Here is a 20,243-nt window from a genome sequence, read left to right as displayed (position 1 = left end):
CAGGCAAATCTTATTACGTTGGTGTACTATATACGTGCGCTATAGAATTGCGGCAGACCCAGGTGTGCGTAATAACGTCTTGAGGGACTAGTAGCTCTAATAGTTTACCCCCTGTCTTACCCGGTTAAACCTGAAACTAGGATACTATTTACTTTAAGATGAGATCAATTAAATTTCTACGGACATTATAGAAATATTCGCATTACTTACAGCATCACTATCTAGTGCGACTCTATCATCTTGGTCAGTATCGATTTCAGAAATTTGTCCAGGATCATTTTTAACATCTTGAGGTTCAACAGGTATTCTTCTTCTTACATCCATGACAGTTAGTACTAACTATTAATTGACCATAACTAAAAAAAAAGGACATCTTACCCTAAGCGCAATTTCTAAAAAGGATTTTACATTCAAACAAACAAAAAATCAAATGGAAATTAAAATCATGATCCAATTTTAAGCTGCAATAAATCCAGTAAAACCTAACACTAAATCAAAAAAAAATTAAAACTACAACTTTGAAAGAGCAGAAGTTGTAACCAGACCATGAATGCATTTCTATCTTTGAATAATGTACAAAATGTATTATAACAGTTTAAATAATATAAACTGAAGTCAAATATAATCCTCAAGATATAAGAAGCTGCATAAACATCATGAGGGACGAGCCCTAGATGCGACATTTTTTTTATAAATACATGTATACTTAAGTTACACTAACATACAAATGAAAAAAACAATGTTTCCTAAAGTAAAACAAGATAGGGTAGCCTTGCTAATTTTGTGGTACTTGATTCCAAAATCCACTTTCAATTGCTGCACCACAGCAAGTTACAGAGATTGTTTTCACTTTTCAGTATCTTTGAACGATCTTGAAAATGGGTTAGAAAATAAAAGGGTCTAAATATTCACGCCTAAGATGCCCTTTGTTTGAGCACCAACTTTTACTATTACAACCTACTTCTGAATTAGTTATTAACTGGGATATTGAATACAGACACGTTTTGAATAAAAGTTTTGAACTGCATAAAAAGAAATAGGCAAATACTTCAATGAAGAAGAAATGCTCTGAATAAAGAAGTTTGTAACAAGAAAGACGAGAAACTGAAGATACAAAATCGAACAACTGTCTCACCAAAGAGGACAAAGGAGGAGGCATTCAGTTCCAGACTACAGAGATATTTTTCAACAACAGTTTAGGTTATAAGCCCATAGTCTTGATTCATATGAAGGAAAAAATGCTAACAAAATAAGCAACAGAAATAAATAATTCTAAAAACTCTAATAAATTAATGTTTTTCATGAGTCTGTACAAGTTTCGTGAGGATTCAACAGACCCTGGGTATTGTTAGCACACCATGGCACAAATTCGGTCAAATTAGAAAAAGTTAACTGATATACTTTCTTCAGCCTTTAACTAGGAGGTTAGTGACAAAATTGCAGTTAGCTGCATATTTAAAGCAATTGAAGAGAGAATCAAAGAAATTTGAGCAGCGCACTCCCTAAACCTGAAACTAATGCTATTTACAGATATCTTATAATTCAAAAAAAAAATTGCCCAACAGAAAAAAGCGAATAGAGAATATAAGGAATTTCTATGATGGAGAAGCAAAACGAAATGCAAAAATTGTTTGCACAATTATTAAATAATAAAAGATTTGATTCAAGCAAGATAACTAATAAATTTATAAAAATTATATTGGATAGTGATAAAGACCAGAATTTCATTCTACAATGCAATAAAATGTTAGAAGATTTTCCAAGGATGAAGCAAAAGCAACTGTGTTCCTTAAACCTATAACTAATGTTATTTACATCCATCTTATAATTAAAAAAAATCTCAACGGAAACAAGCGAATAGGGAACGCAAGGAAGTTCTTTAATGGAAAGGCAAAACAAAATAAAAAAAAATATATTTGCACAATTATATTACAAGACTATTAAATATTTATAATATTAATTAATACATAAGATTTGATTTGAGCAAAATCAAAAATAAATTTAGAAAATTATATTGGATAATGATTTTTTTTTTCCTATATTCACGGTGCTAGGTACTTATTAAATAGAAAAAAAAAATTTTTTTTTAATGAAAATAAGGAGTAACATTAAAACTTAAAACGAACAGAAATTACTCCGTATATAAAAGGGGCTTTTCCTCCTCAACGCCCAGCTCTTTACGCTAAAATTTGACTCTTTCTCTTAAATCTACTTTTTAAAACAGTAAGAAACTTTAGCGTAAAGAGCGGAGCGTTGAGGAGGAAAAGCCCCTGTCATATTAGGAGTAATTTCTGTTCGTTTAAGTTTTAATGTTGCTCCTTACTTTCATTTAAAAAAAACTTGTTTTTTTCTATTTAATTTCTGGACGTTTTTGAATTAATGCATGTTTTGATCTTGGCTCTCCGCATATAAATAATTAAAACAAAATTTGCATATTAATTAATTGCAAATATCGGAAGACTTTTAAAAAAAAGGAGTGAAGGAGGAGGCCAAGTTCCCCTCCGATTTTTTGATTCCTTAAAAAGGCAAGTAGAACTTTTAATTTTTTACAAACATTTTCATTGGTAAAAATTATACGTAACTTACGAATTAACTTACGTAACGAACTTCTATAATCGTATGTTTTTATTGCGTATATGAGGGGGTTCAACCCTCGTCGATACCTCGCTCTTTACACTAGAGCTTAAATGTTCCATTTAAGCTCTGGTGACTTTGAGCTTTAAGCTTTAGAACTTAAATCACACTCTGAATCACAAAGGCCGTAGAATAAATAATTGAAATTAATAAAAATACCATAGCGTAAAGAGTGAGGTATAACGAGGAGGTAAACCCCTCATATGCGTAATAATTTTTGTTCGTTTTAAGTTTTAATGCTGCTCCTTACTTTCAGTAGAAAAAACTTTTCATATTAATTTGTTCGTTGTTTTTTTCAAATAATGCTAGAAAATCCCGGTCAAACTTGCATCCCCTCCTATGGGGACTGTCGGGGAGTAAGTCGTCCTCAAAAACCTAGTTATTAGGTTTTTCGACTATGCTGAATAAAATGGCAAAATTTTAATTTCCGTTAGAATGGGCACTCTTGCGACATTCTAGGACCACTGGGTCAATACGATCGCCCATGGCGGAAAAAAAAAACAATAGAGACGCATCTCTGGTCTGTCTTGTGGAAAAAAAAATACAAAATCCACATTTTAGTAGATAGGAGCTTCAAACTTCTACTATAGGGTTCTCGATACGCTGAATCTGATGGTGTGATTTTCGTTAAGATTCTATGACTTTTAATAGGTGTTTCCCCCTATTTTCTAAAATAACACAAATTTTCTCAGGCTCTTAACTTTTGATGGGTAAGTCTAAACTTAACGAAACTTATACAATTAAAACCAGCATTGAAATGCAATTATTTTGATGTAACTACTGTTATGAAAATTCCGTTTTTATAGTTTCGGTTATTATTAAGCCGGGTCACTCCTTACTACAGTTCGTTATTACAAACCTGTTTGAAACAATGGTCAAAATTTGTGACTTGTAGTCCCTCTCCCATGGACTATGGGGGAGTAAGTCATCCCCAAAGACATGGTTATTAGTTGTTTTTTTTTACTATGCTGAGAAAAATGGATCGCTCAAAATTTTGATCTGGTCACTTTGGCGATAAAATGGGTGTGGAAGGGGGCCTAAGTGCCCTCTAATTTTTTCGGTCTCTTAAAAAGGGCACAAGAACTTTTAATTTTGGTTTGAATGAACCCTTTTGCGACATTCTAGGACGACTGGGTCAATAAAATCACCCCTGAAAAAAAAATTAAAAATAAACACGCACCCATCATCAGTCTTCTGGCAAAAAAAAAAATACAAAATTCCACATTATTGTAGATAGGCGCTTGAAATTTCTACAACAGGGTTCTCTGATACGCTGAATGTGATGGTGTGATTTTCGTTAAGATACTATGACGTTTAAGGGGTGTTTCCCCTTATTTTCAAAAATAAGGCAAACTTCTCAGGATCGCAACTTTTGATGAGTAAGATTATTTGATGACTAATTTGATGAAACTGAAATATTTAAAATTAGCATAAAAATTCGATTCTTTTGATGTATCTATTAGCATCAAAGTTCTGTTTTTTATAGTTTTGGTTACTGTTGAGCCGGGTCACACCTTACTACAATCTGTTACCATGAACTGTTTGATTACTGTTCTTTCTGTAAATTAAATAAAAAAAAAAGTTTTTTTTTAATGAAAGTAAGAAGCCACATTAAAACTTAAAACGAACAGAAATTACTCCGTATATGAAAGGGGCTTTTCCTCCTCAACGCCCCGCTCTTTACGCTAAAGTTTGACTCTTTCTCTTAACTCTACTTCTTAAAACAGTAAAAATTTCACCATAGATCCCAAATATAACTCACAATTTAAGAAGCTGTTTTCAACATTCTATCTCCATCCATTTCCTTTTTTAAGACGTAAAGGGTTACAAATAAGACCATCTTCAATTTTAGCTGCAACTTTTTTTTTGTCTTTACTGTAAGTTTGTTCAGCTTTGATTTCAAAGGCAAGGAAGTCTTAATGATGGAAACAAATTGTAATCCTCCTATACCCTTATTTACACAATAGTTTCTTTTAATTTTTCTACAAATAGTTTGTTTGATTTTTTATTTTGTTTTATTCTTTTTGATTTTTTGCATAGTCAGCAAAATATGTCAATTCAATCTATCAATGAAAGTGTAAAAGTAAGAACTTTTACCAATAAAAACCTACATGGTAGATTTGTGTTACCAATTCACAAAAATGTAGAGGGAAGGGGGTCAAATATATTTTTGATCTCTTATTTAACGAATGCACGAAGAAAAAGGTATTTCAAGATCGAGAAGTCAGTTGTACTACTCCAATTGCATCCTCAATAAGTGCAAAGGTTGAAAGATCTTATTCCAATGTTGGACTGCTGATACAATGTTGTGTTTTACACACAACAAAAATAAAACTAAGCCAAAATTTCTGTTTTCAAAATGAGAAATACAAAAATAAAGTCCCAGGATGTATCACAGAATAGATTTTCTACGCATAACAAAAATCAGAATTTTATTAATAACAGCTTAATCTCTTCTGTGGTAGGTTTGACAATGAAAACAGTTTGGCCCATAGAGCAGGCACACACAGTGGAAAACTTCAACCTTGTCCCCCCCCCTCTTCACAAAAAAGTAGATATTCCTATAATTTTCCCTCCTAGATTTATTATTTTCTATATAATTTATAATTTTATAAAATGTATTTCCATTTGGCATGAACTCTCCAGGTATAAAACCTTATATACATGCATTGCAGGGACTCGAAGCTTGATTAACATACATCATAAGAATCTTGTTGAGGAAAAAGGAATTACAAACAAAAAAAAGCTGAATAAATACATCAAAACATCACCCTAACTTCATTCATGGATTGTGGACATTGAGCTTTCTTAACTATGCCAGTGTTGTCAATAGGGGGCTGGAAGGTAGGAAGGTCATTCATTCATTAAAAAAAAAAAATTTTGGTACAGTACTTTCACTAAATCAAGTTTAAAAAAATCCTGCCCCTCTTAATTTTGAAAAACACATTTTGTATCTTCGGTGCATTTCTGTTGTGTTCAACACAACAACAACACTAAGAAATTTATAATAAAATTCCTTGTGATATTTGCCTTGATTTATCAGCAATCAACTGAATCAATCGTGCACCAAACCATCTTTTGGACCACACTATGGTGCGTTTTTTTGTGGATGGTGAAGTCCTCCCTTTTGAAAAAGTGCAGATAGTCTGGTATTATAATATCAATTTTGTTCTCTTTTTGCTAGTATCAAAGCTTATTCCAATAGGCAACACATAGAACACCCCTCCCCCCCAAAAAAACAAGTCCCCCCTGGACACTACCTCAAGTACTACCGAAAGCATTAAACCTCTTGCCTGGTCATGTCAACTTTCTTAAGGCTCACATGATGAGTCATTGATAACACAATGATGAAAATGGGGGCGCATGTCAATATCTATGATGACACTGAATTTCAAGAGTTCCAATCAAGGAGCTCCAAAAAAAAAAAACAGTACTCGAGGGGCTCCAAAAAATGAAAAAAATCTCCCCAATCAAAAATAATTCTCCTCCCCATGATCCAACTCTTCCCTCACAAAGCCTTGGAATATACTTAAAAATCTCTCCAGATATCCCCTTTGAGATAAAAAAGATAGCTCTATTAAGGGTTGCAATCTTCAAACTGTTAAAATCAATGTTCTCGTTAAACATTAACCGTAATGAACCTCTGCTAATAGCCCTCCAAGATTTTAAATCAGCAGATAAATTACGAAATTCAAAATATTTTCTTAACATCCCAATAAAATCTTCTCTCTGGACCCCAAACCAAAACCCAAATAAAATAGCATTTTAAAACGTCCCTCCAGAAATACCTATTCAGGAACTAAAAGAAGGGCCCTCTGACAGAACTGGTAACCAAATCCCAATTGTTGATGTAATCCAACTGGGTAAACCAGATGCCAATGGCCAAAAGTTAAGCAAGTCTTTCTTATTCACACTAAAAGATGAAAATAATAGCCTGGGTCAGATATTCCTTTTTTAACAAAGGAACCCCCCAAGCCCTACAAGCCAAAACCTATCCAGTGCCAAAAATGTTTAAAACTAGGACACACAAAAAACGCATGCAGTGAAATATTACAAGTATGCAATAACTGTAAAAGCTCCCACCCCACCAGAATGACAAATTGTGAAAATGATCAGCCAAAATGTATCAACTGCAAAGGTTCCCATGATTCTACCAATAAAACTTTATGCCCTGTATATAAAAAAAACGAGCGCTAACACTCCAAATAGCAACAGAAAAAGCCATACCTTACCCATTTGCAGCAATGGAAGCAAATGCAGCTCAATCACACCAGATCAAACACTCTATGAACCACCCAACACTTTCAACCACAGAACAACCATTTTACCAAAAGCATCAAGCACCCCCCCCCCCATAAGACTCCTTACTCAAAACACCCCAGCTCACATTCCTATCAGACAAAATCACCAAGGACAAACCATCTAGTCTCTGCAACTAATGATAGAAGATCAGACTGGCCACCCCTCCCAAGTAGAAACGAATCAGAAGCATTATCAGGAATCAATCAAATTACCAACAGAAAGCCAGACGAGAATCCAAATAAATCAACACTAATATGTGCCTCTTTATACTAAACTCTAATGCAGTCCAGTCAATGAACCTACAACAGCCACAAAAAGCAAAAATCATAAACGAATTGGCAAAATTATACCTACCTAATTACATGCATATCCAAGCAAAAAAATTTTGCTCTACTCCTAGCAAAGCTAAACATTGATACACAGCAATAAGAAAATTAAAACAACAAAGCAGCATATCTCAATACTTCAGTGAAATGTAAGATCACTTTCAGAAAATAAGTAAAATGAACTATTATCTTTTATGAATAATAGTTCCATTGATATTGCTTGCCTTCAGGAAACCCATTTGACTAATAACCAACAAACAAAGTCTCCAGGATACATTATCCTGAGAAAGGATAGGTCTTAAGAGAGAAAAGGAGGTGGTGTAGCTATAATATTAAATAATAATATTAAATTTTGTGGTATTAATTTCCCAGTTTTTCAAATGATGTTGATGTAATTGGTATCATTGTTTGGCTAAATAATATCAAAACATACATATTAAGTCTTTATAATCCTAATGGACAGACTACAGATACAATGGATTTCCATGGATTCAAATTCAAATTAAAAATTGGAGCTTCAGGCTCTGATTTTGTAACAGTTAAAACTTTAAAGTATATTTACCCTGTTATTTCCGGTCATTTAGTGTATTTATTTAATGAATGTTTAAGGACTGGAGTGTTTCCAAGTTGTTTTAAAATTGCAAAAGTTATTCCTGTCTATAAAGGTGGAGATAAAAATGTACTAGGAAATTATAGGCCCATTTCTTTATTACCAGTAGTATCTAGATTGTTTGAAAAATTGATAGTTAAAAGAATGGTTGAATTTTTGGAGAGTAAATCATTTTTTGATCCAAATCAATTTGGTTTTCGGAAGGGTTTATCTACTGAGCATTCTGTTTTATTTTTGACAACTTTTGTGAATGATGCGTTGGATAATGGTATGAAAGTCGCCTCTGTTTTTCTTGATATTGTAAAAGCTTTTGACTGCGTTGACCATTTTATACTCATTGCCAAATTAGAAAATTACGGTTTTAGAGGATCATTTCTTGAATTACTGTCCTCGTTTTTAAAAGAAAGAACTCAATATGTACAACCAGGAGATAATGTTTCTTCAGTCAGTAGTGTTAAATTTGGAGTACCTCAAGGATCTGTTCTTGGTCCCCTGTTATTTCTAATTTTTATAAATGATTTCGTATGATCTTGACATTGGATGTGACGGGGAAAAAGTAATTGTTCCTAGCTTTATGGATGACACTCATATAACTGTGGCTGCACGAACAGGAATTCAGCTGTTGAGTCGTATTAGTTCTTGTCTGGAGTTTGTACAAAATTGGATGAAGCTTAATGAGTTAAATTTGAATTATAGTAAATCTTGCTTTTTATTGTATGGTAGGAGCTCAAATTATTACCCTTGGATAGACAGACTTAATATTGCTGATATGAGTATTTTAAGAATAAATTGTACAAAATATCTAGAAGTTTTAATTGATGAATGTCTCAGCTTTAGAGAACATATAGATTACTAGCTGTTGGGGTGGCGCTTCGCGCCACCCCAACACCTAGTTGGTAGGGCGCTTCGCGCCCCCCAAGCCCCCCCGCGCGCGTAAGTCGTCACGCGCCATATTAGTTACGCGCCATTGTAGTTGTGTCCCTGTGTCCCACCTGTGAATATAGATAGATTTATATATGTGTTTCAAACTACGTAAAAATTGCGAATATACAACATTTTTGGCTTTCCCACTACTGGGAGCTTTCCGTTTCCAATTGTCAGCAATTGATCTGAAAATGTTTGACCAGAGTCATCGTTTTGCAATCGGACACGCATATTTGTAGTTAACTTTAATATTTTTACGTGTGCCCATAAATTAGAACTTTTCAGGCAAGCATTCATTTCGTCTGCAGGAGTTAAACTACGTAAAAATTGCGAATATACAACATTCTTGGCTTTCCCATTGTCTGTGCATATACAAAGCCGTATGTACTAATAATGACGTCATATGCAAACGCTCTTTTTACAAACAAACAAACATGCATACACACAACTCGTTTTTATATAGAGAGATAGATAGATAGATACAATACAAATTAACTGCGTAAAACTTGCGAATATACAACATTTTTCGCAGTCCAATTGTCGCTGCATATAAATAGATTGTCAGGTTTACCGACCCTCGAACATGCAACGCACAATTGTCCATGGGAAAAACAATCAGTATTAAGATCTATACCACATTTTTCTAATGATTGACCTTGAGCTTTGTTAATGGTGATTGCAAATGCTAATCGAATTGGGAATTGCAATCTTTTAAATTGAAAAGGCAGATCCGTTGGAATCATGGGAATGCGAGGAATAAGAACAGCCTCACCCTCAAAAGGCCCTGTCAAGATTGTGGCCTCTATTAGGTTTTCCATTGTTTTTTTTTACGGCAAGTCGCGTGCCATTGCAAAGCTTTGGTGGGTTGATATTTCTTAAAAGTATTATTGGTACGCCTATTTTTAGTTGTAGCACGTGTGGTGGAAACCCTGAAAGATCTATGGAATTTAAAAATTCAGATGGATAATTAACCGCTTCATTTGGTTCCAAAACTGTGTCGACTGACTTGTAAAGGACTGCCTGGTCTCGAATCTTGGTCAAAACAATATTGTTGATTTCGTGGACGTCTATATTTTTGGGTGCGAGAATCGCTCTTTCACTTAGCCATTTATTATTTTTATAATTTTTTAGAATATTCGGAAATACTTTTTCAATCAATTCATTTTTGGACGTCACTAAATTACAGAAATCAGCAGGTAGTTGTATACGTCCTGGAATTGAGTCTATCGTATCATAAATGTCTTTTTGTTCCGACGTTAACTTGGAAATGTTATTTTGTACATACAACAATAGATCATTTGTACTGTAACTTTTTTCACGATCCAATTCTACACATGTCGAAACAGCAGCGATACGGTTAGGTGAAGGCATTCCCAAATCCTGAAGAGGTTTGTTTGACATACGTACGCACAAATCTTCTATAATAACTAAAGTGTAGTTATAAATTTCTGATGTAAAATCAAAAGTCATATCTGACGTCTCTAACTGTTTTCGATGGAGTATATCTTCGGACATTTTTGACTTATATTTTTCCCATAACTCTGTAGGAGCTGATGGAGAGCAAGTTGTTAAAATGATGCCAAACAATGCACGAATTTGACTTGGGGTTGACGTTTCGCACTAATGGGGAATATGGAACAACCCACTGGTTATCTACTTCGATGGTGGTACTGTTGCCATTGTAGGTTCTTCAGTCATTTTACAATTAGAAATTTCTCTTTCAACGGTCTTCTTACAATTAAAAATTTGTCTTTGAACGATATTCTTAAATACCTGTGTCCTGGTCGTCATTTATATTCCCTGTGTCCCGGTCGTCATTTGTGTCCTGGTATCCCAGTCTGTAATTTCTCTTTGAGTGTCCCGGTCGTTATTTATATTCCCTCTGTCCCGGTCGTCATTTGTGTCCCGGTCTGTAATTTCTCTTTGAGTGTTTTTTCTTTTTAGTATTTTTTAGTTTTTTACATTTTTTCTTTTTTCAGTTTTCTTTTTCTTCTTTATTTTTCAGCTTCACTATGAAATACATATCGCCGAACCTTTGTTTTTTTACCTAAAATCTGGTAGGCATTGATGACCTTATCCGAGTCAAAATCCCAAACCCAATCATCATTGCTATCATTTTCAGTTTTGATATGTTTTGACTCTCGCTGTCCAGGTGGATCTTCATCTAACTGCGCGGTTTTGCGTTTTTTAGCCTCAAGCCTGTTTCCTTGCTGTTCTTTTGATTCCTCAGCACGCTTTCTTTTCTGACTTTCTCTATCAGCAGCAAGTTTTTTGGCATAGACTCTTTGAGCATCTTCATCAGCTTTTGCCATTGTAAGTTCATCAGTCATTTTAAACTTAAACATTAATAGATTTTTACGTGAACATATATGTCTTAAATATCTTTAATGACGTCACCGTCATAGCAAAAATGACGACAACTAACTTCATGACGTCAGCCGACACAGAAACATGAGGTCACCTGATCCACAGACAGACACACAGACAGACAACTTATTTTTATATATATAGATACTAGCTGTATCTATAGTATCTATATACTATAGATACAGCTAGTATCTATAGTATATAGATACTATCTATGTATCTATATACATAGATACATGTTGGTGGGGATACATGTTGGATACTAGTTGGTGGGGCGCTTCGCGCCCCCCCAAGCCCCCCCGCGCGCGTAAGTCGTTACGCGCCATATTAGTTACGCGCCATTGTAGTTGTGTCCCTGTGTCCCACCTGTGAATAGAGATAGATATAAATATATGTTTTTAACCACGTAAAACATGCGAATATACAACATTCTTTGCTGTCCCATTGTCTGTGCATATAAATAGATTGTCAGGTTTACTGACTCTTGAACATGCAACATATAATTGTCCATGGGAAAAACAATCCGTATTCAGATCTATACCTCATTATTCTAATGATGTGTCCCTGTGTCCCGGTCGTAATTTATATTCCCTGTGTCCCGGTCGTCATTTTTGTCCCGGTGTCCCAGTTTGTAATTTCTCTTTGAGTGTCCCGGTCGTCATTTATATTCCCTGTGTCCCGGTCGTCATTTGTGTCCCGGTGTCCCGGTCTGTAATTCCTATTCGAACAATCCCTGTGTCCCGGTGGTCTTTTATATATCCCGCCTGTGCCCCCGGCGTCCCTGTTGTAGTTGTGTCCCTGTGTCCCTGTCGTCATTTATATTCCCTGTGTCCCGGTCGTGATTTGTGTCCGGGTGTCCCAGTCTGTAATTTCTCTTTGAGGTTCCCGGTCGTCACTTATATTCCCTCTGTCTCGGTCTAATGACGTTACCGTCAAAGCAAAAATGACGACAACTAATTTCATGACGTCAGCCGACACAGAAACATGACGTCACCTGATCCACAGATCCACAGACAGACAGACAACTTATTTTTATATATATAGATTAGTCTTAAACTCGCTAGGAATGTTGGCATTTTAAGAAAGTTGCAGTATATTTTCCCAAGAGATATTTTAAGAACTATATATTATTCCTTAATTCATCCTTATCTGCTATATTGTTGCAATGTTTGGGGTAGTACATTTCCTTCTCATCTCCATCGTGTTCGAGTTTTGCAGAATAAAGTGCTTCGAGTGTTATATGGTGTAGGTTTTAAAGACTCGGTACAAAAGAGGTATATAGAATGCAAAATCTTGCCTTTAGCAGGACTTACTATTTTTTATCGAAGCCTGTTTATATATAAATATTTTCAAAATTGTTTACCAATATGTTTTAAAAGTATGTTTGAATTAGGAAGTGATATTCATACACATTCTACGAGACAATCCGATATAATTCGTCGTCCGCTTGCTATTACCCGTAGATCTCAATTCTCTATTCGGCATCTAGGACCCCATGCATGGAATTGTTTACCTACGACTTTGAGAAACATGGATAGTTTTTTTGAATTTCGGCGGGAATTAAAGCTATTTTGCCTTAATATTTATGGTTTTGATAGTTGAGTGGACCTCAAGTGGAGCCAAGATGTTGGTTTTTACGTTGGTTTTTATTTTGGCGATACTGGTAAAGTGGTTTTAGTTTCTTTTTGTTTTGTCTCTTTTGAAGTGTAAATCCGTTTTGATTGAAATGCAGGGTAATTGATTTTTTCTTCTTCTTTCTTTTCCTTTTCTTTTCTTTTTATTTTTTCTTCTTTTTCGTATTGTTTTATTTGTATGTGTATTCGGGTTGTAAGCCCAAACAAGCTTTGCTTCGGGCCATTTACTTGTTTTGTTTTGTTATTTATATTAATAAACCCATCTTTCTCTCTCTCTCTCTCTCTCTATAACTAATTGTAATATGTTAAAAAACATAATTATTTGCGGGGATTTCAATGCCCACATCCTTCTCTGGGGGGGATAAGCCAGCAAATAAAGCTGGTAAGCTTATTGAAAGCTTGATTTCAAATAATACTGAATTAGCAGTTGCTACCCCTCCAACATATTTTAAACACCAAAAGTGGCAAATTTTCAACTATTGACCTACAAATTGTGTCAATAAATATTTTGAACAAAATTTATAAAAAGAAAATTGATAATCTCTGCTCTGACCATTTCACAATAGTTTCCTCTTTAAATAAACCAGCTAAAATTCTGCCACATATCCCTAAATATATCAACACTAAAGCAAATTGTACTATGTTTAGAAATAAGGTTAATGATGAAATTCTAAGTCTCGCCCAGGAATCACATACTTCAGTTGTAACAGCTGACACACATGCTGAAGTTATGACATCTATACTAACAAATACAGCTGATCGTGCTATCCCCAAAACAACACCTAAGGAAACAATCCCTAAACAAACTGCTAAAGCATGGTGGACAAAAGAATGCTAAATTATTTGGAAAACAAAAAAAGTAGCTAGAAGAACATACCTAAAAAAACCATCCCCTGCTACATATTTAAGTAAATTACAAGCAGAGGCTAATCTCAAGAGAACAATAATTAATGCTAAATACAATTACTAGAATAGTTTTGCAAATAGTCTTTCCAGAGAAACATGTAAGTCAATTAAACATAAACTTATAAGCAAAATCTTAGGAAAAAAACATCCCCCAACCAACTTCAGTATGAATTAATATATGATTATACACACTATGACATTGACATTGAAAAGACAAAATTATTTGCTACCCTTTTCTCAAAAAAGCCAACATCAAAAATAAAAATATCACCACTCAAATCTTAATAAATCCAATTTACCAGCTCTGTCCAGAATCAGAGTATATAAAGCGTCCATTCTCAATACATGAACTGAATAATGCAATACAACATATCAGGGTCAATGCTATAAGTAGCTATGATAATATACATACTATATGGATGAAGAATCTTACCCCTTTGTATAAACAGGAACTCCTAAATTGCTATAACCATGCATATATACTAAAACCTATAGTTGCTATAACCATGGTCACATCCACATTCCCCAATGTCTGGAAATGTTCATCTCTTCTACCAATTTTAAAGAAAAATAAACCTAAACATGACCCTGAGTCAGATAGACCTACAATGATTACTCCTGTGCTGGGAAAAGTAAAGTAGAAAATGATTTACCAGTGGCTGCTATGGTTTGTTGAAAAGAATAATATGATACCTCATACTCGAACTGGCTTCAGAAAACACCACTCCACAACAGATGCTTTCATATTGTTAACAAATGCAATAAATGAATCCCTATAAAAAAAAATAATGTCCTAATTGCTGCATCCCTAGACTTTTAAGAGGCATATGACAATGTTAACCACCAGATTCTTTTAGTTAAACTTGCAAATCATGGATTACCCCCAAACTTGTATCATTCATGGAATCTTTCATAGAAAACCAAAGCTTCATTGTTTGTGTAGGTTCGGCCTCTTCACCCAAAACTTCAATAACCAAAGGTCTTCCACAGGGTGCAGTCCTGAGCTGCCTCCTTATTTCCTTATTTATCTGGGACATAAACCTTCCACACACCCATTTACAATATGCTGATGATCTGGTATTATGGGCAACTGGCAACACCTTTGAGATTGCACATTCAAAGTTGCAAAAAGCACTTTTCCAATTTGAAAAGTTTTCTCAAAATTCTGATTTACTTATTGCATCCACTAAGTCCAAAATCATCCAATTCCACGATAAGCAAAGTAGTCTTAATTTGAGGCTAACTTAAAATGGAATAATAATTCCAGAGGACAATCAAATTAATTATCTAAGCCTCATACTTGACCAAAAACTTAAGTTCCACCTTCACATCACAAACACAATAAAAAAAAATGCTATAGAAAAATAAGAATAATAAAAAAGACTACTTGCCAAACCTTGGGGCTGTAATGAGAAAATATTGCTCCAATTTCATCAATCACATATAAGACCCCATATTGATTATGGTCTCATAGTTAATGGTGCTTGTGCAAATATCCATTTGCAAAAAATTGAAATAACACAAAATGATATAATCCATCTCATATTTGGTCTTAGGAAACCAACAAATACTAAGTTTCTGCTTACTGAGAGTGGACTATCACCAATAAATGAAAGAAAGAACTAGGTACTTATTGAAGAGGTACTTATCAGTCAATGCAACATGTACTTATCAGTCAATACAAACATGTTTACCTTCAGTTACCTTAAATCACCTGTCCAGCAAGATAAAGGTGGTAATGAGCCTCCTGTGCAACATCTTGCTGGTGGTGTGACATGACTATGGTCTGGCATCCCAGGTTAGTCTACAGTCTGCATTGGCCCAGTCCTGATCAACTCCTTTTGTGAATGTATTTATGGTTTGGGACTAGATGGTGGCTTTGGAGAGGCTGTTCCAGTAAGGGACAAAGCATACAGAGAAATATTGCCAGTGCTCATGTCAATGGCAATGGGGGACTTGTAGCTTCTTTGTGCAACCTCTTGTCATGCTTGCAAGGGATGAGGAGAGTACTTGACTTGAAAGGTCGTTTTCTAGCAGTTTGCAAGTAGCAATTGTGTCTCCTTTCTTCCTTCAATAAAGTAGGGTGGGGAGTTTGAGGGATACAAGGTGTTCCTCATATGGCTTGTCTTGCAAAGCTGGTGTGATGCTCTCCTTTTGTTGCTCACCTTTGGACACCCTCAAGTGCTTTAACATCCATTTTATAGTGAAGAGATGCTTGGGTCATTCTGAATTCCAGACATGGATGTACAATAGTTTTGTAAAGCTTTGTGACTACACATGGCTTCCTGGTGGTAGATGTTCATTTTATGAGCCCTAGGGATTGGCTGGCTTTAGTAACTTGAGCTTGTGTGTGGCTGTCAAACTTGAGTTTATCATCAACAATAACCCCCATGTCCTTCTCCTGACTTACAGCTTAAAAGGTTTAAAATTAAATTTATTTGAAATGAATATCATAGGCCAAATTGGATTCAGGATGAAATTTTGATAACAGAGGTAAGTTTATTTCTTGAATATCTGAATATTTGGTAAAATTCTAGTTAATTGACTTCTTGCTATCTCAGAAAGGGTTTGGAAAAAATTTAGAATTTAGAAAAAAATCATTGATATGACTCAAAATTCTACTCAAATAACAGGAATTGCATTTTCAGAACTTAAGGCAGAGAAAAAGCAACTAGTAACTTAAAATTAAGGTAAAATGTTGTTTTGTCATGTAGGCAAATTTCAGGCCCTCTAGAAGGAGAAGGAGTGGAGGTGGGGGTAAAATTCTAGTTAATTGACTTCTTGCTATCTTGGAAAGGGTTTATGTTAGGAAAATGAAACTTTAAGGGATGGGTCTACAGGCTAAAGTATGTCCTAGGAAGGTATTTTGAAGTACACACCTCCACTCCTTCTCCCTCTTGAGGGCCCTGAAATTTGCCTACATGACAGGTCTATACCTATTGAAATTTTGACAAAACAACATTTTACCTTAATTTTCAGTTACTAGTTGCTTTTTCTCTGCCTTTAGTTCTGAAAATCCAATTCCTGTTATTTGAGTAGAATTTTGAACCATATCAGTGTTTTTTTTCAAAATTTAGGAAATGTATTTCTATATCTTTAAAACCTTATAAAATGGAACTGAGCAAAGTTATGAAGCTGAAAACAATTTTGTTGTACTTAAATTAAGCAGAAGATCTATTTAGCAAGGTTTCACTTTTATAACACACATATTTTTAAAGGTCATCAAAGGTCACAGCCCTCTAGAGGGAGAGGGAGTGGAGGTAGTTGCTTGCAAATACCTTCCTGGAACATACTTTAGTCTATAGATTCATCCCTGAAAGTTTCATTTTCCTAACCTCACCCCTTTCTAAGATAGCAAGAAGACAATTAACTAGAATTTTACCAAGGTGGGTACTTCAAAATACCTTCCCAGGACATACTTTAGCCTGTAGACTCACCCCTAAAATTTTCATTTTCCTAACCTAAACCCTTTCTGAGGTAGCAAGAAGTCAATTAACTAGAATTTTATCAAATAGCCTATTCTATTAACATATAGCCTATATAGCTTTACCAATAGGCCTACCTCTAAATTGTGCAAATGACAGTGCAACTGCACCACACTGGTAATGCTGCTCTACTGTTTACCATTAGTCTAGGGTACTTAAGACTTACAGTGTTGTATAAGGTTAAAAAATTAAGTAAATTATATACTTATCTGGAATATTCAGACAAATCTAAGGGTGAAACAATCCATTTTCAAGTTGGCATATGCTAGAAGATTTTACAGTGATTCCACCTGTCACTGAGTACCTCACCCTAACCTAAAATATTTACCAGCTAAGAGATCTTTATGATCTATTTCGCCAAGACTTTTCCTTTTCTGTTTGGGACTATAAGATTTTTGTTATTTCCTGTCCAATTCGAGAAATTTTATTCTGTTTCTTCAGTGAATAACTGAGGAGCATTGCTCTTGTCTCCACCGCTATCCATCTGAACTGTAGGCTAAAAATTTACCGCTTCCATCGCTTTACGATGCTCACCAGCAGTTATGTTTAAATTATTTTGCTTAGAACTGAAAAAGAGTTATGCGGCAAGGACAGGAAAAACAAATTAAAAGATGTAGTAACTCCAAAGATTTATCATATTATATCTTTTCTTCAGGGATGCTGTTTTGAGGAGGGCAGTTGCCACCCTCCCTAATAATTTGGAAAAAAACAACTATTATATAGCCCAAGCACCCTGACTATCCGGTTATGAAACCAGCTTATCCCCCCCCCATTACCCCGCTGTTTTTATTTTATGAAAAAATCAGAATTTTTTTAATATTATTATTATTCATTTTTTTCCCGTCAAAACAAGGTGCAGACGGAGTAATCACTAAAGATAATAAACAGAAAAACGAATAAAAAAGACAATTGAAAATTCAAATACATGACACAAAAAACTCTTCATTACATGCATTACATTAATATGAACAAACTATTGCTATCAAATTGATGACCATGGATAGTGATTTTTTTTTTTGCAAACGGGATAGAGATATGTTACACCAATATTTGGGTCTGCAATCTTATTCAATTGGATGATTTTACGGTTTCTCGTCCGAGGAGGAAAACTCAAAAGATACTTAACAAATCAGAAGAAGATCGATTGTAGGTACTTTTTATCTGTAGCCTTAAACAATTTCCAGAAAGGAGCAATGTAAAGTAGATGTGTATAGGCTGGGGCATTGTAGATGAATGCTAGAAGGTAACGTATGAAGCTTTGTTTGCTTTTTGTGATTCCAGCGTAAGAAAATCTAATTTTATGCTCAACGTACGTTATCAGCAAACGATGTGTGTGGCCGATAGATGCGCCAATCGGAAGGCCCAGGGAAGTAATATGGTCTCCGGGTTTGATAAAAAAACCTTCCAGATTTAGGAAAGAAATAGAGGGATTTTGCCAACTAAAAAGGACAACTTCAGTTTTCTCGGGATTAAAAGACAGTCCAATTTTTGACTATTCAACTTTGAGGATTTTGAAAGTCTTCTTAATGTGCTAGATCGTACAACTGAAATTCGTAATCTCATCAGCATATCAAATAAGAGACGCATCAATTCCGTCAATAATGCAAGCAGGAGGACATTTTGCCCTAGTTTCCAGAACAGTATTATTGAACAGGGTTTGTGAAGTGATAATTCCTTGTCTAGTCCCTTTCTACGGGGATGGGGTGCTGAGGAATCACAGGCATATTCGAGGGATTCGATTAGTTTGGCCTCACACAAGAATTAATGCAATTATACTGAGATTGATGAAGACAGGTGTATACGCACCCATCCCTTTCTTTACGGGTATAGGGTGCTGAGGAATCACAGGTAAATTCGAAGGATTCGACTAGTTTGACCTCACACAAGAATTAATGCATTTTTACTGAGATTGATGAAGACAGGGGTATACTGCAGGGATATACGGGATGGGAGTTTTAAACACGCTCTAAGATTCTTATATAAATCCCCGAGAACACGGACACCTGATGGGTTGACGCCTCACTTTGCCATACGGAGAAGCATGGACGAATAAATTAAGGAATCGAATGCTCGTTTAATGTTTTATCTGGAGAGGATCAGACTGTATGAATATGAGAACGGCCAAGATTAGCTTGAAAACCGAACCAATTTGGGCAAATGTAACATTTCGGTTTAAGCTCATCAACAAACAGGAGCTCAAAAAGTTTACAGAGCGTAGTAGAGACCACGATGGGACGGAAGGATTAACATTGCGACTATGACTTTCCTTTTTTGGGAATCGGAGTCAGATCACTGATGCAGAATGAGAAAGGGACAATATCTGTATCACGTATCATTTGTGTGAGAAGGCTGAGGTGACGCAACAGTACATAGCTTTCGTTACTTTTGTGTAGAGTACTCACCTTGTCTATCTCCAAAGACGCTTTCCAAGATTTCCCCCCCCCCCCATCACGCCCAGTGTCCCCAGATCCGATCCGAATTGAAAACGGAGCCTCTGAGACATAACATATTTCTATATATCAAGTTTCATTAAGATCTGATGACTCATTCGTGAGATAAACATACCTCAATTTTCACGATTTCGATCATACCACTAGACCAGCAAGCGACATTTAAGAACAACAATCATTTGTTTTATCGGCAAATAAAGTTCTTCTCAACTATCTTGTTCGGTTGCTCCCCCCGGGTCCCCCCATCGGTTCCGGTTCCGTCCCCCCCATCACGCCCAGTGTCCCCAGATCCGATCTGAATTGAAAACGGAGTCTCTGAGACATAAAATATTTCTACACAGCAAGTTTCATTAAGATCTAATGACCCATTCGTGAGATAAACATACCTCAATTTTCACGATTTCGATCATACCACTAGACCAGCAAGCGACATTTAAGAACAACAATCATTTGTTTTATCGGCAAATAAAGTTCTTCTCAACTATCTTGTTCGGTTGCTCCCCCCGGGTCCCCCCATCGGTTCCGGTTCCGTCCCCCCCATCACGCCCAGTGTCCCCAGATCCGATCTGAATTGAAAACGGAGTCTCTGAGACATAAAATATTTC

General features: G+C 35.4%; 1 protein-coding gene across 2 annotated transcripts in view; it reads right to left on the bottom strand.

Moving 5' to 3' along the window:
* LOC136032033 (phosphatidate cytidylyltransferase, photoreceptor-specific-like) overlaps window positions 1–17,637 on the bottom strand; it is a 239,841-nt gene extending 222,204 nt beyond the window's left edge. The window contains exons 1-2 of one of the 2 annotated variants that reach the window (XM_065712122.1): window positions 17,517–17,637; window positions 211–356 (exon numbers count right to left, since the gene is read on the bottom strand). In XM_065712122.1, the coding sequence (XP_065568194.1) occupies window positions 211–324 (114 nt within the window). In that variant the 5' untranslated portion in view covers window positions 325–356; window positions 17,517–17,637. The remainder of the gene's footprint in view (window positions 1–210; window positions 357–17,516) is intronic. The other variant, XM_065712119.1, reaches the window with a different exon arrangement.
* Window positions 17,638–20,243: the final 2,606 nt, after the last annotated feature.

This window comes from Artemia franciscana, chromosome 10, assembly GCF_032884065.1.
Source record: "Artemia franciscana chromosome 10, ASM3288406v1, whole genome shotgun sequence".
Taxonomy (NCBI): Eukaryota; Metazoa; Arthropoda; class Branchiopoda; order Anostraca; family Artemiidae; genus Artemia; species Artemia franciscana.
Note: the sequence above shows the minus strand (reverse complement) of the source record. Positions and strands in the feature narration are given on the sequence as shown.